General features: G+C 41.5%; 1 protein-coding gene and 1 long non-coding RNA gene across 24 annotated transcripts in view; one reads left to right on the top strand and one right to left on the bottom strand.

Moving 5' to 3' along the window:
• RIMS2 (regulating synaptic membrane exocytosis 2) overlaps positions 1–1601 on the bottom strand; it is a 596440-nt gene extending 594839 nt beyond the window's left edge. For all 23 annotated transcript variants that reach the window (XM_061171493.1, XM_061171504.1, XM_061171500.1 and 20 more), the window contains exon 1: positions 1273–1601. In XM_061171493.1, the coding sequence (XP_061027476.1) occupies positions 1273–1448 (176 nt within the window). In that variant the 5' untranslated portion in view covers positions 1449–1601. The remainder of the gene's footprint in view (positions 1–1272) is intronic.
• On the top strand, positions 491–27705 carry LOC133076879 (uncharacterized). The gene is made up of 3 exons (XR_009697633.1): positions 491–515; positions 19511–19564; positions 27628–27705. It is a non-coding gene; the product is annotated as an uncharacterized LOC133076879 (long non-coding RNA).

The following is a 27705-nucleotide window of genomic DNA, read 5'->3' as shown; positions in this document are numbered from 1 at the left end:
TGCAACAACCTGTTTTCAAAAGTTAATGATCAGAGGTCAGTGTGTTAGTTCCCTCCTAGAGGAGCTCTTACACGTTCAACTATGTGTTTCTGTGGAGAATATGGGAGAAGTATATTTGATAACACAGAAAATAACTGTCGCACCTTTGGCATATAAATAAACTGTACAAATTAATCTCTTAATGAATAATGCATTTCAAGCAAAAATGAAAGAGTTGAGTTGGAAAAACATCAGAAGGGTTACGCATCTTCTTCGCACTCTCTTTCACGTAGTAACTGAGAAATCAAATAACCGTAAAACATTTAAAAGCAAACCTGCAGAAACAAATCTCTTTGCTAGACTGACAAAAAAAGGAGTCTCAAAGCTACAGATATCTGTCCGGACAGTTCCCTGGTGCTGAAGTTACACAGCCTAGCGCTAAACTGTGCGTGTGCCTGGTTGCTGCTTTCACCGTCCCACCCTCGGCAAGATCCCGGCTGCCTAGCCTATCAGCACGAATAGTAGAACTTCACAAGGTAGGAAGCAACCCAAAGCGCAGTAATGGGAGGAACTGGAGTCTCTTCAGAGTCTCTTCAGGATTAAACAGATTTACTAGTTGCAAACAGGAAGAGCAGCAGAGTGCAGGGTGTTAGAACCCGCCGAGGGGGAGGGGGTGGAAGATGGCGGCGGCCGCACACCCACCCGAAACGCAACAGAGCTTAGGCCCCTCGCCCGCACAGCCTCCTTCCTGCCCGCGACGACAGTAGGCAACTCTGCTCTCCGAGCCACCCTGCGGAGGCGGCGACGAGGCGCCCCCGGCGGCGCCCTCATCCCCGGCCGGCGCGCCTTTGCCCGGGTCCCGGCCGGGGAGCACCTGTGCACGGCCATATTGGATTCCTTGCCCCAGTCACTGCCTCCGCGCGGGGGCGGCGGGAAGGGAGAAGGGACGCGCGGAGCCTGGGTTCAGCCCCAACCCCGCCCGGGGCCACGGAGCCGAACTGGCCCGCGGGGAAAGCCAGAGGGACGCCCGGGAAAATTACAACGCCCAAAGGCTCGCGACCCTCACCTCAGCCGGCCTCGGCGCCCTCCCTCCCAGACACACACCCCCGCGCTCTGACACCCAGAAAGCAGCGCCGGCGGCCGCCGCCGGCCGCCGCCGGCCGCAACCCTCGTGGCCCGGGCGCCGCCGGCGGGAGGGAGGGCGGCGATCCGGGGCGCGCAGGCGGCCGCAGGGCAGCGACCGAGGGGGCGGAGGGCAGGGAGGGAGGCGGGAAGATGGAGCCAGGTCCTTACTTGAGCACCGACTGCTCCTTCTCCTCTTCTTTCTTCTGCCGATCCATGACGGCCAGGATGATTTTCCTCTCCTCCTCCGTGAGGTGGCTGAGGTCGGGCATCTCGGGCTGCAGAGGCGGCTGAGAGGCCGCCGGGGTGGGAGCCGGGCGGCCCCGCGGCCCGACAGGAGCCGACATATTTGGTGGAGTCTAACCACCCTAGGGAAGCAGGGAGGCAACTCCACTGGCGGCGGCGGCGGGGGCGGCGGCGGCACCCGCGCGGGCGGCTGGGGCAGCCTCCGGCGCTGGGACAAATACATACAAATCAATGGCCTTCAATCCCAGGCGACAGCCCCACTCCTCCAAGATAGAAAGAGCGGGGGGAGGGGAGGGCGAGCGCGGGGGAAGGGAGAGCTGATGAGTGCGCTCCGAGAAATGTTTCTTCTTCCCGGGGGCGAAGGGCTGGCAAGTGAGCGGTTGGAGGGAGAGAGGAGCGGGAGGCCGGGCCGGGGCGCGGAGTGAGCGGAGCGGCGGGGGAGGGTGGTGGAGTAAGGTGGCGGGGACGACTAAGGGTGGGGTGACTGGAGGGAGCGGGCAGGAGGGCGGCGCGCCGGCCGGGGCGCGAGTGTGTCCGGCCGCGGCGGGGGCGGGGGGGGTGCGCGCACCGCTCGAGAGGAGAAGGAGGAGGCTGCGACCCAGCCCCCCGGGGGAGTCCGGGGAACTCGCTCCGAGCGCCCAGAGGCAGCGTCCCGCGAGCCGGAGGGGCGCAGATGGGGGAGGGAGGAAGCAGGGGCTAATTTCCCAGAGAAGCAGCTGAGCCGTCCAGCCGGCTGACGCGTCACAGGGCTCCCGGCGCCGCGGAGGGAGGACCCCCCTCTAGCCACGACGCGAGGAGAGGGCCGCGGGGCAGGGGACGGCCGCCAGAGACCCCTCCGGGCTAGAGCGGGGAAGCGAAAGCGGAGAAGGGATGACAAGGGCTAGCGGCGGAGAGTCCCGGGGCCGGGGCTACGCGGCTGCCAACGCCCGCATCCAAGCGAGGTCCGACGCGCAGCAGGGTCGGGCGCCGGTCCTTCCTCATCACGCGCCCGCCCAGGGTCCCTCAGCCGCCGCCGCCCTTGGGTCCGTAGAGTGGGTGCGGTGAGCCCGCTCCCTACGCCGCTGCTGCCGCCGCCGCCGCCGCGCCTCCTCCGCCCCTCCGCCTCCCGGGCTCCTCCCGCGGGGCCGCGTCACCTCCCGGCCGCTGAGGCCCGGGCACCGCGGACGCCCAGCGGGCGGCGGCCACCCCTCCCGAACGCGGTCTGTGGACTGGGGCCGGCGGGGAGTTGTGGTGAGGCTAAGAGCGATAGCCGGGCGGAGGCGGGGAGCGGGAGTTTCAAGGGCGGGGGCGTGGCGAATGTGAGCGTGCGAGGCTGCGTCTGGAGAGAGGAAAGAGCGAGAGCCGAGGTGGATGGGGGCGCCCTGTGGGTCAGCTGGAGAGGCAGAAGACTAGGAGTGTGGGCACTGGCGGCGGGGCGTGTCGCGTCCGGGGATCGGGTGTGATCCGGGAGTGAGGGCTCCCAGGGTTTTGGAACGGGAGGGCGGGGGGCGGGCATGGTGTCTGGTTGCCGGTGAAAGAGTGTGAGCGCGTGGAGGGACTCTCGAGATGTCGTGGGAGGGGTCCTGGAAGGAGGGAGAGTGTAAGCGTGGCGTGGGGTCCCCATGGCAAAGAATGCTCAGAGAGCTACTGAGCCGAGGGCGTAGAAGAGCCTGGAGAAGCGGGGAGGTGAGATTGGGGAAGATAGCGTTTGTCTGGGACAGGTGTGAGGATGAGGACGAGACAAGAGGCTGCGAGTGGGAGCGCGAAAGGACTAAGGATCAACCGGAGGGTGAGGATGAGCCGCTGCTGGGCCAAGGGCTTCGGTTCTATTTGGTCCTTTTTGGAAGGCCTAGTCTAGAGAGAACTGGCAGGGAAGCCAGGGGATGGGGTTAGTGTCAGAGTCTGGTTTTCCGAGCACAGGGACGGGTAAGATGAAAGAGGTTGAGAGTGGACAGAAAACCCGCTCCTGGAGGATGGCCGTGGCTGCCGCTGCCTTACGTTATTGGTGGGGCTGGGCCCAGCCCACAACCTTCTGGGTGCGGGCGGGACAGGGAGCTGGTGGAGAGGGGTGGGGTTGAGGCCTGGGGGCGCGTTGCCAGGGATCAGCCCTTCTGCCTGCTCTCGGCAAGCACGGTGGATGACAGAGTTGGGGGTGTGTGTGTGCGCGTGCGCGGGTGTGTGTCTACGTATATGTACACACCCCTACCCCACGTTCCACGCTAGCTCTGTTTAGCACCAGGCCAGATTATGCTCTGATGAGTAGTGTAAGCCCTTTGGGGTTTGTATTATATGTATCTTCTTGGTGTGTAGCAAACTCTCTCCTCCCCCTGTCCCCCAGGTACCACCTGACTAGCTCCCAACTTAAGAGAGCTGGGGATAGACACAGCAGCCCTAGAAGTCTCTTGTGATTTCTAAGCATTAATGTCGTATGTTTCTTTTCTCCCACCCCTTGTAATTGGGAAGAGGGAAAAGTTTACTTAAGTGCTTTTATTTACTTATTTATTTATTATTTATATTACCTACTTCAAATCACACTCTCACACTCTAAATAATTCCGTTTTCATCTCTTTGGAGCTAGTTTGATGAGATCATATGAATCCCAATTTATGTAATGTTGTTGTAGAGTTAGAGAATTTTTATATATCTCTAATCCAACCTCATTATCCTATGGGAAACAGAAGACTAAGATCAGCCAGCTAGTAAATGGCAGCACTGCAACTAGAACCTAGATTCTTTTACTCCTGTTTGAAACCGTAGTGGTTTTCAACGCTGGCTGCACATTAAAATTACCTGGGTCACTTTTTTCAAATACCACCTGAGTGTAACCCTAGAGCAAATGAAACAGGCTCTGGGGTTAGGACCCTGGTCATGGGTATATTTTGAAAATTCCCCAAGTGACTAATATATAGTAAAGGTTGGGAATTACACTATGTGCATTACAATAAAAGATAATGGAGGAGGAACTGGGAAGTGGAAAACAAAGAGAACATGTCTAGAGAGACTGATTTTTTTTTTTACCTAAGATTTAAATGTTGAGTTTTTAAATAACATCCACACTTTCCTTTCCACTCATATGCAATGACAGGTACCAGTAAATACATATATCTGTGACCTTTGCCTTGGAAACCCTCACTGCCACTAAAATATACTAAAAGCTCCTTTAAAAGAAAGGAGAACAGAACTAAAAACAAGAAGGATGGGTGGAACACTCTACCTTACTCAACTGTTTCTGAGCCAGGTTTGAAGTAACACCACCTCCACTCCCCAGCCAGCTATCAACCCAAGCAGAAACAGACTACCCTGAGGCTAAAATAGCATACTTATTTTGAGTACATAAAATGTGAACCTAAAAGAGGTTGTCCAAATTGGACGATTTTGGCTTCCTTTACAGTAGAGTCACACCCTGGGCCAGGGACTGTTTTCTACCAGACACAAAGCACGCTGGGTGCCTACAGCTGTCTCTCAGAACCCCCGCTGCTTCTTACCTGCCTGGAGACAGTGCCAGCATATAAAACTCAGTGTGCATGAGCTGGTATCACTGGGACACCTGACTTCTTACAGGATTGAATAAAGCAGAAGTGTGTTTCCTTTTTACATTTCTTTACTACAAACAACTACATGTGTTTTTCCTATTAAAGGGAATCCTTAGCAGTGGAAGCATCTTAAAATCATCTTCCACCCTGACTCGTACACCTTTTCAAAATAAAAATTTGTCACAGTATTTATATAACATATAGATAGAATCCCATAGAATTTCAAATGGGCTACTTTTCAAAGTAGTAGGCCCAATTTAAAGTAAGATTGCTCTGCTGAGAACTAAAATACCTTCCAAAGGTCTCTATCTTTTGATTTTACTACAATATGGATCTTAGAAGTGCTTTGTTTTCTCTGTTCTGGTTTAGTATTTTACTAAAATGTTTTATCACATCTCATTATATCTTGTATGGCATTATGTTTTACTTGGGCATGTCCCTCAAATATATGAACACATTTGAAGTTGAGTTGAAAGTGCATTGTTCTTATTTACCTTTAGAAGTAACTAGCCATCTTCATCTTCATCCTTCATTGAGTTCTCAAGGTCTTCTTGACAGGCCACAAACTAACTCCAAAATGCAAGTCCTTTCTTCAGTTCCTATAGAAGCATAAGTTTGTGAAGACCGTAAGCCTGTGGACTTTCATTTTTACATGTGAGTAAGGGCTAATTACTTGTAATCTACTAAATAATTTATAGGAGGCATATCTAAACTAAAATCATAAACTGAAATAATCACCTGAATTTACTGAGGACTCAGTACTCTGCTAAGAGATCTGGCTGCCTCACAATGCTTGGAATCATCTCAGTTTCTCCTAATAGATCTCCCTGCTTCTATCCTCGTGGCTTTTTTCAACACAGCATAAAGAGAAAGCCTCCTAAAACATTAGTCAGACCATGTCACTACATTGATCAAAATCCTGTGGTGGCTCCCCACTTGACTGGGTCAGAACTAAACTCCTTAAATGGCCTGCAAGTCCCACGTAACCTCTCTGACCTCATCTACTACTCCCTTGTAGGCTTTCCTCTAGCTGTTCCTTCTGCCCAAAACACTATTCACCAAGATATCCACTTGGCTGACTCCTCTTCTTCTGCATATTTCTGCTTAGTTATCCATCCTATTTAATACTCTAGCCTGCCCCACCTGCTCCCCGGTCACTCCAGTCTCCTTTACCTTACCCTACTTTTTCTTTTTTCCATAACACTTGCCACTCTCCAACTTTACTTTTACTCTAAGTTGAATAATATCCCAGCTTATTACGTTTATCATTAACCTTTAACTTCCCCCACTAGAATATAAGCACAGGGACAGAGTAGGATTTTTACTCATGTATCCCAAGCACCTAGAACAATACACGGCATATAGTAAGTATTCCAACAAATACTTGTTGAATGAATTTCTGGGGAGAGAATTTGCCATGACTGGTTTAAGTTGGGTGGGCGAAAAGGAAAAAGCAGCCTCGAAAGAGGGAAACACAGGTGCAGAGAAGTAAGATCTAAACTCTTTGTCAAGGTAAAAATAGAGGTTCCTTTAGGATTCAGCTACTGCCTACCTCTGTAGTCTTATCTCCAACCCAGCCTACGAACACGCACCCCTCTTCAGCCGTGACAACTGACTTGCACTTTACTGAATATGTAGTTTCTCGTCTTTGGGACTTTCTATTCCCTCAACTTGGACCACCCTTTCTACTCCCTCTCCCATAACCTCCCTCTCTGTCAGTTAACTTCTTTGTCTTCTCCACCGTGTGCTCATGCCTCCCTTTTTTCCTCCTTCCTCCTGTTTGCCCCAGGATCTCTTAGCACTGCACATACCCTGCTCACAGATAGCACTTGTCACACACTGTTGGAGCCACTTATTTCCCTGTCTGCCTCCTCAACTAGACCATGAATTCTTTAAGGGCAAGGAATATGACTTTCACTCCAGTTTCCCTAGGGCCTATCAAACTGTCTCATATATTACAAAGACTCGATAGATATATGCACAATTACATGAGCAGTCACAAAACGATGAGAAAAATCACTGTTACTGGAGTATGAAGACAGGGAAGCAGGGAGTTGCAGCAAGAGATAAAGCTAGGAAAATAGGCTGTGGCAAGATTACGCTACAACCTTATATGCTCTGCTGAAGAATTTGAACTTGTCCTATAGGCATTAGGCAGGCAGTGGAGGTTTCTTTAGCCAGAGAACTGACGTGATCAGCTTTGATTTTCAGGAGAATATCCTGCCTTCAATTCCTCATCCATTTCCAAAACACCTGCTAAGAGAATTGCTGAAAGGACACAGATGTGTGGTGGTTTAGGTTTGGAGATACAAATAGCAGAATTTTTTACTTCCTGTCTTCAGAATTTATTTTTCTGGCTATTTTGCTCCGTAGATTATAACAGCATGATAATGAGGCCAAGGTCATGGTTTAAATCCCTGGGTGAGTCAGTCAGTGCAGTGGCCACAGCTGACTGTTAATCTTTGCCAGTTGTCAGATGACAACATGTTATTTCTTGACCAGGAACTGGGTGGAAGGATATGACTGGTTCATCAAAAGTTAATCAGGGCTTCCCTGGTGGCGCAGTGGTTGAGAATCTGCCTGCCAATGCAGGGGACACGGGTTCAAGCCCTGGTCTGGGAAGATCCCACATGCCGCGGAGCAACTAGGCCCGTGAGCCACAATTACTGAGCCTACACGACTGGAGCCTGTGCTCCGCAACAAGAGAGGCCGCAATAGTGAGAGGCCAGTGCACCGCGATGAAGAGTGGCCCCCACTTGCCGCAACTAGAGAAAGCCCTCGCACAGAAACGAAGACCCAACACAGCCATAAATAAATAAATAAATAAATAAATAAATAAATAAATAAATAAAAGTTAATCAGCATTATTGGAAAAGTAACTCAAAGTGCTTAACTGTGACTATAGGACCATACTGTAATTTTAAATAAAAATAAGAATATTAAATTGGTGATTAACAAAAGAGCACAGCATCAGAGAAAGAATACATTGTTTGTTCCTAGAAAAGAAGCTAGAGATTAGTACAGTTTAATTATTGGTATTTGAAGCCAAGAAGTAATGAAAAATTTCGAGGATGTTAGTGTAGATAAGCTTTATTAATTACTTTCTGTGTATCTAGCAATATAGGAGGTTATTACTTAATTATTATGTCATAAAATCCATAGAGCCATTTATATTTAAAAGGTCTGGGAAAATCATATTCTAATCATCTTTCACTTATAGCATTATAAAGTTATTTCTATTTTTATTCCCTCCTAGCAATCAATGAGCACATCTTTAAAGTGAAATAGGACAGTATTGGAGGTTGGGACATATAGGCGTAACTGATGTAAATATTTTCTTAATTATATCTTCATCTTACTTACAACTCTGACCATTTTCAGAAGTAACAAAAACAAGTGAATTTTATAAGATCAGAAATAAATATAAAACCCTTAATGAAAAAATAGATCTAGGCATTAAATATCAATTAAATAGCAACAGCTGCTAACATAATAAAAGATAATCAACCAGGCATTATGTGCTTCCTGATGGAAAAACTATACAACCTGTGAAGTTGTCTGGCCAAAAAAAAAAAAAAAAAAATCAAACCTGAATTTACAACATCTTCTAGATCCACCTACCAATTTACAGGAAATACTGAGAACAGAGGAACATATTAAACTACACCATGGTCCCCCACTAACTGGTGACCTGGAACAAGATAGTGACCTCCTGGAGCCTCAGACTTCTCACGCATGACCTGGTAAGAAATGTTCCCTCATAGTGTGGTTGTGAGGACTGAACAACTGGGCTTACAGCATCATGCAGAGTAGCAGGTATATAATAAAACTCTCTTCTCAGAGCTATTCCTCCATCAAGTTCCATTTTAAGTCTCAGTTTCCATGATCACTTTGACTACATTTATTTATACTTATTTAATTTTTTGTATCTGTTCCATCTCCCCAACTTCATTGTAAACTCAAGGCCAAATTTTACTATCCTCATTGTAAAAAATATTTATAACACTTAAGAGCCATCCTGTGTGTCAGATAACATGCTAAGCGCTTCACTTACCTAATCCTAACAATGACCCACTGAGATATTAACCCCATTTTAGAAACCTAAAAAGGGAGGCTTACTTCAGACAACTAGTGAGTGGTGGAACCAGAATTCACAATGAAGTGTCTCAATTCTAGTCTCTGCTCTCTTAAACACAGTGCTTCTATCCCACTCAGGCGCATTGTAGGAACACCATAGGAATCTTTGAAAATTGCAAGTAGACCCAATATATGAGATACCATACAAGACATACAAATGTGCATGTTAATGACAGAGCTTACTTGAACAAGACTTGTATTAATATCAAATAAAATTTATTCCATGATTAAACTGCACCATGGGGTTGCGATCTGTGGAACACTCTATAGAATATTTTACAGGGCAAAACCCAACTGTTGTTTTTTTTCTTTTTTCTTTTTTTTTTTTGCCGTGCTGCGCGACCTGCGGGATCCTAGTTCCCCAACCAGGGAATCAAACCTGGGCCCCCCAGCAGTGGAAGTGCAGAGTCCTAACCACTGGACCACCAGGGAATTCCCTAAAACCCAGTTTTTTCAGCAAATATATTGCAAGGAAAAAAAATTAATAAGAGATGGAGGGGGCATCTATATTTTAAATGGAACTTAAAAGACATCAACAAAGTGCAAGGATTTGTGGACCTTGATTTTTAAAAAAGAAAAAAAAGAGTGAAAAAACTTTTATAAGAGAACTGAAAATTTGGACAGTAACTAGGTACCTGATGATAATGGGGAATTATTGTTGCTTTCTTTGGTTAATAATGATATTGTGATGATATTTTTAAAAAGTAAAGAATCCTTAGTGATACATACTAAAATACCTATAGATGAAATTATGTGATATCTGAGTTTGCTTCAAAATAATATGGATGGGGGTGTGCATGGGGCAAAATTCGCCGTGGAAGATAGTAAAAAATTCTTTGTAATAATAGTTTTTAGAAAGAAAATAAGAGTCTCTAACTTCCACTCTAGCTGCCTTTCATTAAACTAGAAAATCAAGAAAGTCGACATTCATTGTCAAGCATTCATTATTTGTTGGATAGATAGTATGTTAGCTGCTTTCAAATTTTTTACCACCTTCTCACACCATCCTACAAAGAATAAGTATCATTCTATTTTATAAGTAAGAAGACAGCCTGAGAGGTTTAGTGATTCGACCAAAGGAAGAGATTGAATTTCAAGGCAAATTTTCAATCTAGGTATCCTGACTTTCTATCCAGTATTCATGCCACTATACACAATTGTTTAATATAGCTATATGTATATATTCTGTTTCCCTGACTAAAGTCTGAGTATACTTTACTGTAGTGTCTGGCATGTAATAGGCATCATAAAATAGTTATATTTAACCCAACCTGCTCCCTAATAACTATAATACTTAAAATGCAAAAAAAATATTATAACAGAAACAAATGTTTTGTTAATGTTCCAGTTTGCCTGACATTATCCCAGTTTGCCCAACACTATCCCAGTTTGCCCAGGACAGTCCTTGTTTAATCTGGTGATCAGGTGTAATTATTAGTTGCAACTCCTTTCAAAGTATCCCAGTTTGCACCTCAAATTTTATGGTCATGCTATATTTAGTGTAATATGAATTAGGCTCAGGTGTACAATACATAATGGGTATAGAAATTTCTATAAAATTCAAACAGTATTTCCCAGAGGAAAGGTCTATGTCATAACCATCCTGTAATTACCACACTATATGGTAGACATTTAATAAATTTGGTTGAAATAGAGTTAGTGAGTTCTCCATTACAAAAGAGTAAATTTTTAAAAAGTAAATCACTCTAATTAAATTATATTCTCCCCTAGGACAAGATTTTTACCCCAGCTGGAATCCAGAAATAGCTAAAAGGAATACCAGGAAAATGGAGCCCATCTTTTAACAAAGAATCATGGCAAAATGAATCAAACTGCCTAGGATTTGTAAGCCAAGCATAATAAATAATTGATATAGAAGTCATCAACATAGGCTGAAATACAGTGCAAGAAGATAAAGTCAAAGGAGGCTTCCCAACTAGAAGAAAACATAATGGTTTTTATCTGAGAGCATGTAGGAAGGGATTGTAGAAATCTGGCCAAAATCTAATCACGTAGGAATAGCCTGCAATACAAGATTTCCCACAATACTGTGGCTTTCAAACCCACAACGGGTGGGTTTATCTTTTGCAATGTAAACTGACTGCTGTATACTGCAAATGTCTCCCTCTGCCTATGAGGATTGCTTTGGTCTTATCAAGATGGTGCCTGATCCAACTGCTTTCGTCCATGTCCTTTACTCCGCCAGACACTGTGAAATTCAAGAAACCGCATCTTAGATCTGATGAAAGGAGATGCAAAGCTTACTATCAGCTGTGTACTGATGGTACTGCATCCCTAATTACTTCACTATCTTTCTGATTAGCATCATATAACACTAAAGTGAAGAGGAGATAGAAAAGAGTCCTGTCATTTGCCACAAGGGAAAGGTGAGGAAAAGATAAGCAGAAGAGATAGAGAATAATCCAAGTTTATTAGAGTCTTTACCTTACTTAGTCAAGGGAAATTTAGTTCATTCAAAAACCAGAGAGAGAAAAATACGTTTATCATATTTATTGGCTGAATACTTTGTGGGGTGCCTAGTATATGCAGAGAAGAATGTCACCATGCCAATAACTTGAAGAAAGTCATTCAACTTTGGGGGCTTCAGTTTTCCTCTTGTAAAATAAAAATCCTCTACAAGAATTCTTTCTACCTTTTGAATGTAGCCATTGTATGAAATACTGCCGTTATCTAATACTCTCTTCTGAAACACATCATTCAAACAGCAAGCATGGATCGGGAACTATTGAGAACAGCATGACTATGTGAAAAATAATGTCTACCTCAAAAAGTTCACAGTGTAGTATGAGAGACACACAAGTACTTAGAATCCATTTGATACATGCTGTAAGAGAGGTATCTATAAAATTCTGTAGAGTACAAAGAAGATACTGCTAACTCTTATGAGAAACCATAGAAAGAAAAATTTCAAATGGGTATTGAAGATCAGGGCAAAAAAGGTTTTTAGGCAGCAGAACAAAGGTGAATACTCAGAATTACAAATTATTTTGTACAACATTGAATATGGGTTTTAAGAGATTGGAAAGGGGCAGTTGCCAGAGATGATGCCAGAAACTGAGCTAGACCAGAACCTCTATGATATGTTAAAGAGTTTGGACTTCATCCTATTAACAGTGCTTCTCAAACTTGAATGTGCATAAAAATCACCATTGTATATTTCATTAAAATACAGATTCTGATTCAGTTAGTTTGGGTGGAGACTGAGATTCTGCATTTCCAATGAGCTCCAGGCAATGCCTCCTATACTGCTGACCCATGGACCACATTTTGAGTGTGAAGTGTATTCTAAAGAATGGAAGTGATGTGGTGAGATTGTTTTTAGGAAAGGTTACTCTATAAGAAGGTAGGAAGTGAAATGGAGAGAAACAAGCATGGTAGTAAAAAGAAAAATTGAGAAGCTGTTAAAATAATAAAGGTCAGATAGGACCTGAACAGTGGTAATGCAGATGGAAAGGAGGTGATGTCTTTAAGATATTCTGAAGATGTAGGAAGAATAGGACTTAGTGACCAATCAGCTGGGACAGGTGAGGGAGAGTGAAGAGTCCACAAAGGAATCCAGTAAACTCACTTAATTTGGTGTTTGGGGGTTTTTTTGTTTTTGTTTTTGCTTTGTCTGTTTGTTTTGTTTTGCCGCACTGCATGGCTTACGGGATCTTAGTTTCCCAACGAGGGATCAAACCGGAGCCCATGGCAGTGAAAGCACCGAGTCCTAACCACTGGACCGCCAGGGAATTCCTATCACTTAATTTGATTTAAACGAATAAAATCTCATTAAATCAATGTTGAACTTCATCCCAAAGATAAGAAAAGACTGTAAAAGTACACTTGTTTTGGGAATTCCCTGGCAGTCCAGTGGTTAGGACTCTGTGCTTTCATTGCAGGGGGCATGGGTTTGGTCCCTGGTCAGGGAACTAAGATCCCACAAGCCATGCAGTGCAGCCAAAAGAAGTACACTTGTTTGGCTACAACAATCTTTTGCCATTTTTTCTATTTAACTCTGTAATAGTCTAAGGTTGATCTAGAGCTGTGTTGTCTGATATGGTAGCCACTAGCCATAGCCACACTAGCCACAGGTAGCTAGTAAATTTAAATTTATATTAATTTATTATTAAATTACTTAAAATTAAGTAACATTAAAAATTCAATTCTTGGGGACTTCCCTGGCAGTCCAGTGGTTAAGACTCCATGCTCCCAATGCAGAGGGCATGGGTTCAATCCCTGGTCGGGGAACTAAGATCCTGCATGCCACATGGCACAACCGAAAAAAAAGAAAAATCAGTTCTTCATATGATCCAGCGATCCCACTCCTGGGCATATATCTGGAGAAAACTAAAATTCAAAAAGATACATGCACCCCAATGTTCATAGCAGCACTGTTTACAACAGCCAAGACATGGAAGCAACCTAAATGTCCATCAACAGATGAATGGATAAAGAATATGTGGTATATATACACAATGGAATATTATTCGGCCATAAAAAAAAGAATGAAATAATGCCATTTGCAGCAACATGGATGGACCTAGAGATTATCATACTAAGTGAAGTAAGTCAGACAAAGAAAGACAAATATCATATCTGCTTACACGTGGAATCTAAAAAAAATAATACAAATTAACTTATTTATAAAACAGAAATAGACTTACTGACATTGAAAACAAACTTATGGTTACCAGAGGGGAAAGGGGGGAAGGGATAAATTAGGAGTTTAGGATTAAAATATACACACTACTATATATAGAATAGATAACCAACAAGGACCTACTATAGCACAGGGAACTATACTCAATATCCTGTAATAACCTATAATGAAAAAGAATCAAAAAAAGAATATCTATATCTATATATATATCTATATCTATCTGTATATCTATATATATATAAAACGGAATCACTTTGCTGTACACCTGAAACTAACACATTGTAAATCAACTATATTTCAATAAAAATTTTTTAAAAATTCAATTCTTCAGTTACACTAGTCACATTTCAAGTGCTCAATAACTGTATGTGGCTAATGGCTACCATTTTGCACAGCATCAATATAGAACATTTTCATCTCAGAAGAAATTTCTATTGGACAGCGCTAATAGAGGCTCATCTAGGCATCTGTATTGGAAGGAGTCAACATTAGGAAAAACATTCCGTTATCTTTATTCTTTGTTTATTTGTAAGATAGTTTAGTATTTTTTTTTAAGTGTGACAATGAATTAAGAAACGGGAACAGGACTTCCCTAGTGGCACAGTGGCTAAGAATCCGCCTGCCAATACAAGGGACACGGGTTTGATCCCTGGTCCGGGAAGATCTCACATGCCACAGAGCAACAAAGCCCCTGTGCCATAACTACTGAGCCTGCGCTCTAGAGCCCACGAGCCACAACTACTGAGCCCATCTGCCACAACTACTGAAGCCCACGCGCCTAGAGAAGAGAAGCCACCGCAATGAGAAGCCCGCACACCACAACAGAGTAGCCCCTGCTCGCCGCAACTAGAGAAAGACTGCGTGCAGCAATGAAGACCCAACACAGCCAAAAATAAAAAATTAATTTTTTAAAAAGAAATTCAAATTAAAAAAAAATAAAAATGGGCAGAAGACCTGAAAAGACATTAAAAAAGAAAGAAAGAAAGAAAGAAACGGGAATGTTTGAAAACCATATTGAAGGTGAGGAGATCTTGGCAGACTCAACAGCATTGTTTTCCTTTGAGAAACAACACCAAGGTTTGAAAATCCCAGAAGACGTCTCAAGATCATAACACCCTTGAGAAAATGAGCTCATTTTTAAGTAAGTCTGTGAGACTGATAAAAGATACATTATTCCCCATATGTAAGCAATAAGTAAATAAGGTTCAATTTTAAAGCCTTGTGCAACTGTCATGAGAAGTTCAGTCAAGAATAAAAAACTGAGTATAGAGGTTTAAAGAAAGAGTCTATTCCAGGACTTTTCCCCATAACAACAGTAAGCTTACTAACAGAGAAAGAATGCTTTACCTCATGGGATGCTTTCAATGATGGATACAGAAAAATTCGACACAAACTGACAAATAAGGAAAGTTATTGGCTCATTTAACTAGAAAATCCAGAAGTGGATAAGGTTTCAGAATTGATTGGTCTAGCAGTCTAGCTATTTTATCAAGGACTCAGTTTCATTCTAAATCTGTACATGGTGTTGACTTTATTTTAACAATGATAACTTTCACTGACATAATATGGCTGACAAAAATAATCAGGGCCTCTTTATACCTAAGCTAGTCTGCTCCCATATCCATTCAACAGAAGTTCTAAACTGTGCACTGATTAGAGCACTTCTCATTCATCCCTGGGGCCAGGGAAGTCCATGCTCTGATGACTTAGGTGTGACTAACCTGAATCCATCATCGTAGCAAGAGGCTTGGCCTACCCAAACCACATGGTTGCCACATAAAAGGGGAAGACTGAAATAGATGTTGCGGAAATAACCATAATATTTACAATGTCAGCAGAAAAAGAAGACAATTCTTTAGTTCTCATTTATATCAACTTATTTTTTTAAATCCTTACATTCCAAGCCATTTTTTCTTGATAAGAAAAAACACTGTGAAATGTGAAAATGAGCAAATGATGTTTCAGATTCACAGATAAAAATCACATTAGAGAAAGCGTAAGGAAGAAAATGGTGGCATAAAGGTAAATTTTACTTTTTACTGCAGCCACAAAAAGTGGAGGAAATAGGTTCAAAAAGAATTGATGGTATAAGGATAATTGGGATATATTCAGATTTTACTCTAAAACTATAGATGAGAATCTTTCATAAAATGCAAGCAGTACCAAAAATAAAGTGGAAGGACTTTGGCCACCCTACTGTTAAAATATACACACATAGGAATTAATTACCTTATAAATAGAGTTTCTAATATACAAACATGTATTGAATTGATGACCATGATAAGGTACAACCTTAAGCAAGTTATTGCTTACCTTTCTCCACTGTTGATTGGAAGATTTTTATTCAAATCCAGTAGAAACATTTCAAAAGTTTTTTCAAAATAACTGAAAGTTTATTCCCCTAATGTTTTTTCAAGTAACTAAGAGGACCCCAGGTGGATGCAGGAGATTAAAAATAATAATAATAGTAATAATAATGCCCACACTGTGTTTTACTCTCACTTGATGTTTAATGACAAAATTATGGTTTCAACGTCTACCTCAATGAAACTAATATCTAAAACTGTATCTCATTTCACTTCTTCATTCTCAGCTGTCTATGAAGTATTTATACTTGAGGGTTCCACTACCACCTCAAACTTAACATGCCTAAAACAGAATTTATCCACTATCCCTTCCCCAGCAACAACAAAAAGTTCCTTCAACTTTTATTTTTCTGTCATTGGAATCATTATTCCCACTCCCACCCCACAGCCCCAAATCTTCTGTGGCAGGAATGTCAAAAACATCTGTGATTACTCCTTATGTTTTTTCTTATATGTAATCAGCCCCTGCATACTATCAATTATTTCTTTATCATATCTCAGAGATATCCCGTAAACTATTCTCATTGCCACTACTCTAACCTAGGTTATTATCACATCCCACTCAAATAATTGCAATATCCTAGTCGGAGAAAGATCACTGGACTTGGACTCTGTATACCACCAATTAGTTATGTCCTTTTAGGTATCACAATCTTTGAGCCCCAAACTCCTCCATAAAATGAATAGGGCTAGGACTTTCCTGGCGGTCCAGTGGTTAAGACTCTGCTCTTCCAATGCAGGGGGCACAGGTTCCATCCCTGGTCCGGAAATAAGATCCTGGATGGCGTGTGTGTGTCACAGCCAAAAATTAAAAAGATAAAATAGACAGGACAAGGTTGTCACTATGTTCTCTTCAGTTCTAAAATTTTGTGCCAGAACTATTTCCCCTTGCTTCAGTCTCTTCTACTTTTCCCCTCCAAATCATTCAGTACACTGCTATCAGATCAACCTTTAAAAACACCCCTTTTACTATGACATGTAGGAGGCAGACTAAAGCAACAGTTCAGAGTGCCAGCTCTAAGGTCAGAATGCAAGGATTCTAACCTCAGCTCTGCCACTTATCAACCATGTTACAAAGCATGTTCCTCATCTGTTGAACAGGGAAAGAGATAGCACCTCATTAAAGAGCTCAATAATTAAATGAGGTAATACAGGTATATGCCTGGTACATTGTTAAGTGCTCAATAAATGTTTATTATTCTTACATTACCCAATCAAAATCCAACAATTGATCCTGCCTACAAAACAAGTCCAAAATCTGTAGCCAGAGTTTTAATTTTTTCTGCATCTACCTCTGAACCACTTTTTTTACACTTGTCTTTACTGTTACATTCTATAGACCCTCCCTCCCAAACATGTTGGTCTACTCTTTATCTTCAAGGGCTTTCTGACTTATTTGCATCTCTTCAATGCCACTTATGCCTGGAACACGTCAGCCTCTTTTGTCTACTTATTTGAAATCAAAAGGCTTTCAGCTACATGTAAAACAAACGGACAAACAAAAACCTTAAGCTAGGTTAAACAATAAGGAAATGTTTGGCCTGGTGGCAAGGCAGGTTTTATTTTATTTTTTTAATATTTATTTATTTGGCTGTGCTGGGTCTTAGTTGCAGCACGCAGGATCTTCATTGCAGCATGCTGCAGCATGCAGGATCTTTAGTTGCAGCGTGCAGGATCTAGTTCCCTGGCCAGGGACCAAACCCAGGCCCCCTGCATTGGGATCGCGGAGCCTTAACCACTGGACCACCAGGGAAGTCCCAAGGCAGGTTTTAGATTGGCTGGATCCAGTGGCTCCACCTCTGTTTCTTTGCAGTTCTCTTGGCAGTGCCCTTGTCTGTATATTTCCTTGAACCTCTGGCTGACTTACTACCTGGAAAAAAATGGCTCTAGTTGTTCCAGGCTTCATATTCATGCACCCTGTTGTTTGAGGAAGAGAGAAATTCTTCCCAGTATTCCAAATAAGAGTCCTGAAATTCACCTTGATCGGGTCATAGTCTCCTCTTCCCATCCCCCACCCTCAGCCCCAACCAAACAATGATGTGACCAGCGGAAATGGAATGTGCCAGTGATTAAATTAAACCAACCACAAATCCCCCTGAAACTTGAGGTGGGATCAGGTTCCCTACAAATACTTGAGCTTATGGTAGAAGATATTATCCAAGCTAAAGTCTGAATGCCGTTAACAGTGAGAAAGCAAATAATGAATATTGGTTATGGAGCCAAGAATGTCCACTCCACCCTCCCTAAGGCCCAATTAAAGACTATCTCTTTGACGATGTTAGTTTCTATAAACACTGCTTTGACTTGCTTTATACTATGTATATGTCTTGCCTCTCTCAGTAGATTATAAATTCCTGAAGTCAGGGACATTATATTCCTACTCAGCACTAAGCACATATAGAGGGCACTCCCTGAAGGATAAAATAGTTGAATGGTGGATTCAGTGCTATGTATTTGGAAAGTGGAACTAGGTGGTTGAAAGAAGTGGGGTGGGTAGAAAAGAGTATCACAGCTCTTAGAACAGTTCTGGGGGAGAGGAACAACCTAGGTAATGGATCACTGGGTAAGATAACTCAGGAAGTTTCACTCCCCAAAATAGGATTAGGGGAGTGATAGGAATCCCATTTCTACTTTCAGATTTGAGGCCAATATGATTTTCTAATAGCTCTGTTTGATGATTATATTTATGCCTCCACAAGTGGCTTTCTTAGCCTTGATAATCTCAATTTAAGTTTCTTATTTCCTTTGGATCTCGCAAAGTGTTTTTCCTCACGTGGTATCAGGGAAAACATATTCTGTTCATTTACTTCATAACTGCTCCCTTGACCTCTTTATTGCTCCCCTAACCATTAGAACCCAAGATGCTCTTGCAAACAGGACTAATTATTGACAGTCTTCATCTTTTGCAAATGGAAGTGATGACAGACCCACTGCTTTGTATAAAAATATTTTGCTATTTCTATACAAAATATTTTATTAATGGAAACCACACAGTATGTTATATTGAAACGTTATGACTTGAAATTTGTGTATCTAATGTCTCTAATAATAAAGGCTTCACAGTACAACTGTTGCTTGTAGTTTGCAGCTGGCTGGCATTTTAACTTTTAATTTACATTTTTAATTTAAATATGACTGATCTGAAATATTTAGAAAAATTCTCCTTGAATCATTGCATTTCAAAAGAAGAAAGCAAATCCAGCTGTCTAATTGTGAGGCAACCTTTTATTTATAAATTGAGATCATTAGCACTCACTTAATGCTTTCCTTCTCTCTATTAAATATTCTCCTAATAATGCTAAATCAAATGAAGGCTCTTTATATAAAGTCAAATTCACCAGAACAACATAGCAAAATATAGAGGTGAGAATTATTAACATGTTATGAAAAAAAAACTCATTTCTAAAAACAGTTTCAATAAACAATAAGTATGCAAATAACTACTGCAGTTTCTCTTTCTCAAACCTTAAAAAATTCATGTTTAGGTAATGGTTCCAGTAATTGTTCTGTCTTCCCCACTGGATTTTGAACTCCTGAAGGTATGTGAAATGCCTTATCTTATTATTCACTTATTCTCTAGCATAGTGCTTTCTATACCACTGAATATTTATTAAATCTAATTAAAAATCAATAAGCCCTGCTAATAAACCAGCAATTGATAGGAAATATTTTGACTCTAAAATCCTGACACTTGAAAGAAAAACATCTAAGCAGAGAAATGTGATTTTCCTCATTTAAAATGCGGAGGTGTTTTTTTTTTCCTTTTGCTTTTAGCCTTTATTGTTAACCTAAGTATTGAAAAAAATTAAATATCTGGTTAGTGATAAAACATCACTTCACATTTACAAATCCTAGATCACCTTCGTTTTAGTTTTAATTTACCTTTTAATTTAATTTTACTTTTTTAGAAAAAGAAGAAAAATGATTAAACTCGTTTTTAATGCTGAGTGTAGGAGGTCATAATTTTCTGCTACAGGATTGCTGATATTTTTTCCTTCTTCATTCCCATGTGTTTCTATGGAAGGACTATTCTTTTGTTACTGTGTATGTGTTATAGTGATATGATTAAAGTCACTTTGTGATGATGATGATGATGATGACCCTTTAGATCACTTCCTCACAGAATGCTCAAGAAGTTGGCAGATCTGTTAACCTCAGCCAGAAAGGTTTAGATATTGTGTGAATTCCAATAATTCTGATAATCCACTATGGATAAGGTATATACCTCAGGCTAGAAACCTGAACTGCGTAAGAAGACCCCAATTAATCTGAGATATTTAAGCCAGTCTCCTAAACCTTAGTCCAAGAATGAGTCAGTATGTGATGAAAACACCTCTCTTGTGATGGTACTGAGATGCCTTGTCATATAGAGGTAGGGAGATGAAAGGCAAGAAAACCGTGCTTGCAAAATTGATCTAATCCTTTAAGGTTTCTGTATGGTTATAATTATTTCATAATCAAAAACACATCTTTTTATATATATAAAAAAAAACAAAAAACACATCTTTTGGGCTTCCCTGGTGGCGCAGTGGTTGAGAATCTGCCTGCCAATGCAGGGGACACGGGTTCGAGCCCTGGTCTGGGAAGATCCCACATGCCACGGAGCAACTGGGCCCGTGAGCCACAACTACTGAGCCTGCGCGTCTGGAGCCTGTGCTCCGCAACAAGAGAGGCCGCGATAGTGAGAGGCCCGCGCACCGCGATGAAGAGTGGCCCCCTCTTGCCACAACTAGAGAAAGCCCTCGCACAGAAACGAAGACCCAACACAGCCATAAATAAATAAATTTTTTTAAAAAACGAAAAACAAAAAACACATCTTTTATGCTTGAGGTGGGTTTTTTTTTTGCTATTTCCTTTAATTTTTTGTTCTATCTTAATATTTAGTGAAGTTTTCAAAATGACCACTTATTTATTCTGTCCTAAGGAGAACTAAGGAAGGAAATATTGTTCACATTTGGACCAGAGTTTGGTACCCAGCATAATTCAAATTGGGACAGCACAAATCTTCCCAAGGGAAGATGAAAATGGAAGTGAAATAATTAGGGTCATTTGCTTGGCTTCTCCTCCTAGAGATTTTCCTTCCAGAATTTTCACTGAAAGAACTTCAGAAGGTTTTGTGTTTTAGCTTTTATAAGAAAAGGGTTGTGACACAGCATCGTGACACATCATATTTTTACAAAGTTTATAAGATCATTCTTAAGCATGAGTTAAGCACTCTTAACTCATGTAATTTCCCTAAGAGAAGGAGGTAGCAAAAATAGTGAGGAAAATCTCAGTAAAACAAGACTAAAGACATGCGGACATCTTTGGCTAGTACCATCACCATCAATTTAATTATAGAGCCCCATGGTGCCTGATGATTACCTTCTACTGCACTTGATGCTGTGCTAGGCTGGTACAAAGGTAAGTCCCTAATGGCTTCAAATATGTAGTAATAATTGGGAGTATGAGATTTAATAGAGTTGAAATAATATTGAGAGATAGAAAAAGAAGATATAAAATTCAGTTGGAGGAAAGTTTAGAGGAGTTAAAATAAAAGAGAAATAGTATTGAAATCAGGGGGAATTGCGGGTTGGGTCTTTACAAATATAACTGAGAAAAAAATGGCAGAAGAAATGGCTAGGGAAAAAAATCTTTATCTATATATATTCCTGAATTTGAAGGGAAGAAATTATACCCAGGAGGTACATAAAGGATGGAGGAATATGGTCCTCATTAGCTTCAATAAACCAATTAACAGTGTCTAGAGCCTAGAGCATTTTAATCAATTTTTCTAGGCTTGTAGACTAGAAGAAATGAGAACTGCCTTTGACTCCTCCACTGAGTCCCCTATAACTGTACTGTCACTAAATTCTTTCTACTTTAACCATTTTCTCTACTCTTACTTTTTTCTTTCCTTCTCAACTGCCACTTCACCAGACTTCAATCTGTCTTGTATTAAGGCCAGCAGATTAATATTCCTAATAATTATTTTCATCATGTCACCATTCATCCTCTCAAGAATCTACATTGCCTAGCGTATCAAGGCCAAGCTTCTCTTTCTGAGAAATAAGAGCCCTCCACCATCCAAGTTCACCCTCCTTGTATAAATTTTACTTCCCAATACCGCCTAAAACATATACTCATTTCAGACAGGGACATCTATCTAAGCACTTCCCCCACAATGCCAAGCCCGTTCTTGCTTTACTGACTGTGCAAGTGCCAGTGTATTGCTGAAATGACCTTGCTGCTGCCCTGTTCACTAAATTGTCTCATTTTCAAAGTTCAGTTCAAATCCCACTGCCAGAAAAAGACCTTTTTCAGTTACTCTGGCTGTAACAACACGGATGCATCCTATTTCTGAAATCATTCTCTCCTTAGAGTTAGTGCAAGTAAGAAATATTTCTTTCTTTAAAGCTCTACTAGGAAGGTTATAAGCTGCTTGGGGCCATGTTTTTAACTCCTTTTTTCTACAGTGTTGTATAAAATGAGTTGGGCCTTTGTTTATTCTTAATGCTTTGACTCACAGAAAAACTGAAAATTAAATTTGAAGATTATGATTTAGGAAAAATTTTTAGGAATTTGTACAAATTTAGAAATGTATACAGTATTGGCGTGGTGTAAGTTTTTACTATTTATATTAAGTAGCTTCTTAAAAATAAACTATACTCATGGCAAAAGAAAATTCAAAAGTTTTCTTCTTTATCCCCGGTCACACTATCCCCAGTTCCACTCTACAGAGGTGGCCAGTATTAACGGATTCTGCCAAAATCATTCAGAATATGTCTATGCATATACAATATGTACTTAAGGCAAATGAGATCATAATTTACATACTGTTCTACCAATTTGCATTTTTTTTTTAATTTATTTATTTATTATTTATGGGTGTGTTGGGTCTTCGTTTCTGTGCGAGGGCTTTCTCTAGTTGCGGCAAGTGGGGCCACTCTTCATCGCGGTGCGCGGGCCTCTCACTATCGCGGCCTCTCTTGTTGCGGAGCACAGGCTCCAGACGCGCAGGCTCAGTAGTTGTGGCTCACGGGCCTAGTTGCTCCGCGGCATATGGGATCTTCCCAGACCGGGGCTCGAACCCGTGTCCCCTGCATTGGCAGGCAGACTCTCAACCACTGCGCCACCAGGGAAGCCCCCAATTTGCATTTTTAATTAAAAATATATCTTGGAACCCTTTCCATATTAGTACTGTATGATTCCATCATCCTTAATATTTTGCATAGTTTTCCATTTATAGCAGAGCTCCATAATTTATTGAACCCTCTATTGATGAGCATTAAAGTTATTTCCAGTTTTCTTGCTATTACAAACAAAGCTACAATTAACATTTTTTTGCACATTTTTGTGTACTCATGCAAGGGTATGTAGAAAAGAAATTCCTAGGTCAAATGGTAGATGTATGTTACTTTTTTTTTTTTTGGCTGCACCTCTTAGCTTGCAGGATCTCAGTTCCCTGACCAGGGATCAAACCCAGGCCCCGGGAAGTGAAAGCACCAAGTCCTAACCACTGGACGGCCAGGGAATTCCCTGTTACATTTTTATAATTGCCAATGTTGTCTTCTAACAAAGGTTGCACAAACTTATTCTCCCACCAACTGTGCAGGAGTGCTTGTTTCCCTACACCCTCAGCAGCACTGGGTACTACAACTCTCTTTAATCTTTGTCAGTCTAATAGATGAAAAATAATACCTTCCTGCTATTTTAATACTTATTTCTTTAATTATGAATGACAAACGTTTATTGGCCATTTGTGGAGAGTTACTGCAAAATGTCTTTGCTTCTCCTTTTTTGTCTTTTTCTTACTGATTTCTAAACTTAATTGCACATGAGGGAAATTGGTCTTTTGCTGTCTTATGTGTTGAGAATATATTTTCCAGTTTGCCTTTTTTCTTTTGAATATTTTTATGGTGCATTTTTCTCATATTGCTGTTTCAATTTTTTATGTTGTCAACTTTATTATCATTCTTTTGCTATGTAGTCTGTACTTTGTACCATACTAAAGGCCCTCTCATTTCTAAAAGTATTTTCAAAAATGTATCCATTTTCTCATTGGCATTATCGTGGTTTCATTTCTTTTTTTCTTTCAATAAATTTATTTTATTTATTTATTTTTGGCTACGTTGGGTTTTCGTTGCTGCGCACAGGCTTTCTCTAGTTGTGGTGAGCAGGGGCTACTCTTCCTTGCGGTGCACGGGCTTCTCATTACGGTGGCTTCTCTTGTTGCGGAGCACGGGCTCTAGGCACGCGGGCTTCAGTAGCTGTGGCACACGGGCTCAGTAGTTGTGGTTTGCAGGCTCTAGAGCACAGGCTGAGTAGTTGTGGCGCACGGGCTTAGTTGCTCCGCGGCATGTGGGATCTTCCCGGACCAGGGCTCGAACCCATGTCCCCTGCATTGGCAGGCGGATTCTTAACCACTGCGCCACCAGGGAAGCCCCCCCTTTTTTTTTTGATTAACTATTTTATCTGTCTGAATTGGGGAAGAGGGCACTGTAAGAAATAGAGATACATTTTTTTCCTAAACAGCCAGTTGTCCCAAAATGATTTATTAAATAATCCATCTTTTCCTGACATATTTATGATATATATACATATATATACATATATATACATGTATATATATATATGTATATATATGTTAGCAAACTTTGTTATTAGCTTTTTTATTATTGTCAAGCACAAGGTAAGATCTGACTAATAGATTTGGCCAGAAAAAAACAATGAGCCTTTTTTTAGATTCAGACAGTTTATGACTTACATAGACAGCAAAAAGAAGACTATCCAAAGGTGCCAGCTCCCCATGGACCTTGCTCATGGCAACACCAAAACATAAGAGGCCAGATGACTGCCACACAAATGATGGGACACCCTTTTGCTGAGAAGCCAATGCCACCCTGCAGCTAAGCAATTTTACAGGCTGTGGCTGTGCCCTAGGTAGGGGGCGGGGGCAAGGCAGAAAGCCTTAGACCTCATCAGACCCCAGGAGGTGATGGGAAGCAGTTTCATGATACCATCCCTGATAGATAGGGAGCGAGTAGGAAATGGCCATATAGCAACAACTCACAAGCCTCCCATGCTCCCCTGTTCTGGGAGAATCACAAGCCTTCTGCCAAGTCAGCTGAGGTTCAGTCTTGCCTATGTGGTCTATGTGGATACAGGCAAGGTTGTCAAGCCCCAGCATGGAGCTATTTCCCCACAACTGCTAGTCTATCCTTGCTGCTGTCATATGAAACCTGAAGCTCCAATATATAGGATTAATGAACACATAATAGCTCAAATTTGTTTGAGGTTTATATAATATGGCTGAATAAGAGTATTATCTGGCCTAAGTGGAGGGAAGGAGTGGGAATGAGATGAATTATACTCCCCAAGTCAAATATTTGCTCTAAAACTTTTCTTTAAAGAAAGACTGTGAATAGAAATGTTAAATTGTTATGTACAAAAGAGGAAAAAGAGGTGTCCAAATAACCAGTTTTCCTAATTAAAGACCAAATTGACTTGTAATTTATATGAAGTAATTTTTTTCTTTAATAACATACCAATGTAGTATCTTAAGTAAAACTGAGAATTTGATGAAAAAGTTTCAAATGACTACACTAATTGCTATTAATATATTTTTCTTAAACAGTATATTCTCAGATTTTAATTAATTCATTTTAAAAGAAGTTTTAAATTAAAGTAGTATTGTCTTCAAAGTATTAGCACACTTTATATAACCATTTTAACTAGAATTATAAATTTGTTGATTCCTTAAGAATTTTAAATATACTGAACTTTTTAATTCTATATTTGCATATGAAAATTTCCAGGCAATATATTTTTCCAAATTGTTATATTTATCAAATGTCACATTAAAAATAAGCATTTCTGGGGCTTCCCTGGTGGCGCAGTGGTTGAGAATCTGCCTACCAATACAGGGGACACGGGTTCGAGCCCTGGTCTGGAAAGATCCCACATGCCACAGAGCAACTAGGCCCGTGAGCCACAACTACTGAGCCTGCGCGTCTGGAGCCTGTGCTCCGCAACAAGAGAGGCCGCGACAGTGAGAGGCCTGCACACCGCGATGAAGAGTGGCCCCCGCTCGCCACAACTAGAGAAAGCCCTCGCACAGAAACGAAGACCCAACACAGCCAAAAATAATAAATAAATAAATTTAAGAAATTCTCCCCTCAATAAAAAAATTTTTTTAAAAAGCATTTCTTTCTTTTTTTTATAAATTTATTTATTTTATTTATTTATTTTTGGCTGCATTTGGTCTTTGTTGCTTCGCGTGGGCTCTCTCTAGTTGCAGTGAGCGGGGGCTACTCTTCATCGTGGTGCGCGAGCTTCTCATTGTGGTGGCTTCTCTTGTTGCTGAACATGGGCTCTAGGTGCGCGGGCTTCAGTAGTTGTGGCACGTGGGCTCAGTAGTTGTGGCTCGCAGGCTCTAGAGTGCAGGCTCAGTAGTTGTGGTGCACGGGCTTAGTTGCTCCGCAGCATGTGGGATCTTCCCGGACCAGGGCTCGAACCTGTGTCCCTTGCATTGGCAGGTGGATTCTTAACCAATGCGCCACCAGGGAAGTCCCCCAAAATAAGCATTTCTTTTAAAAACAAGTTAATATTGTTAAATTTATTTGGCCCTATTATTCTAAATTGAAGATTCCTTAAAACATATTTAAACTTATTTTTTATGAGAATATTTCTAAATGAAAGATGAAGATTTTAAAATATTAGCCTGCTTGATGCAAATTCAACATATGAACATCTAGATATATGGAAAGCACGACTCTACAAACACCACTTTTATAGGAAATTCAGATTCAAGTAATACCTTTCAAATTCTTACTATATGACAATTATATGCCTAGTGCTTTCAGACACAATATCTTATGTGATTCTCATGAGTCCACACATACTCAACCCTTCTTGTATCTTTTAATATAATTTGAACATCTGCCTAACCATGGGGAAGGATGAAGAAGTGGCAACAGACTTTGCAGAGTGGATTAGGCCAAAACCTAAGTGCTTGCTGGGGGCGAAATTGGTGGGGGCAGGAGGAGCTTCAGGAAGGGAGGATTTAGAGAGAATGAAGGAGATTTAACCTTAGAACCATGGAAAGGCTTCAACTTGAAGGTCCAAGATACAGCAAATGGCAGAGGTAAGGTTTGGGGCTGAAAGAAGGATTGGTTGAAAAATCTGGACAGAAAATGATTAGACTCCCTAGGTTCCCTTTCAACCCCATGTAATTTATGACTCCGTATCCACCCCCCCCCCATCCTCCACCCCTACCATATTCCCAAACACTTTCACCACGATACCATAGATATATGGGGACCCTGAACCAAAGAGGCTCTGACTTTTGTCCAGGCTTGGGGGTAAAGTAGGAAGACAAAGGGCTAACAGAAGAGATTAAGCCAATCTAATGGACCCCCGCCCCCCCTGCCCTGGTTCCAGGACAATAGGCACCAATACCTATTGTAGTCGACTGACAAGTGTCCTCCAAAAATTAATGTACACCCAGAACCTTAGAATGTGAACCTATTTGGAAATAGGATCTTTGCAGATGTAATTAGGTTAAGAAGACACCATGCTGGATTAGGGTAGGCTCTAAATCCAATGATTGGTGTCCTTATAGGAGGAGAGAACACACAGGGACACATGGACAGAAGACCAAGTGAAGATGGAGGCAGATATTGGAGTGATACAGCTACAA

Source organism: Eubalaena glacialis, chromosome 17, assembly GCF_028564815.1.
Source record: "Eubalaena glacialis isolate mEubGla1 chromosome 17, mEubGla1.1.hap2.+ XY, whole genome shotgun sequence".
NCBI classification, from domain to species: Eukaryota; Metazoa; Chordata; class Mammalia; order Artiodactyla; family Balaenidae; genus Eubalaena; species Eubalaena glacialis.
Note: the sequence above shows the minus strand (reverse complement) of the source record. Positions and strands in the feature narration are given on the sequence as shown.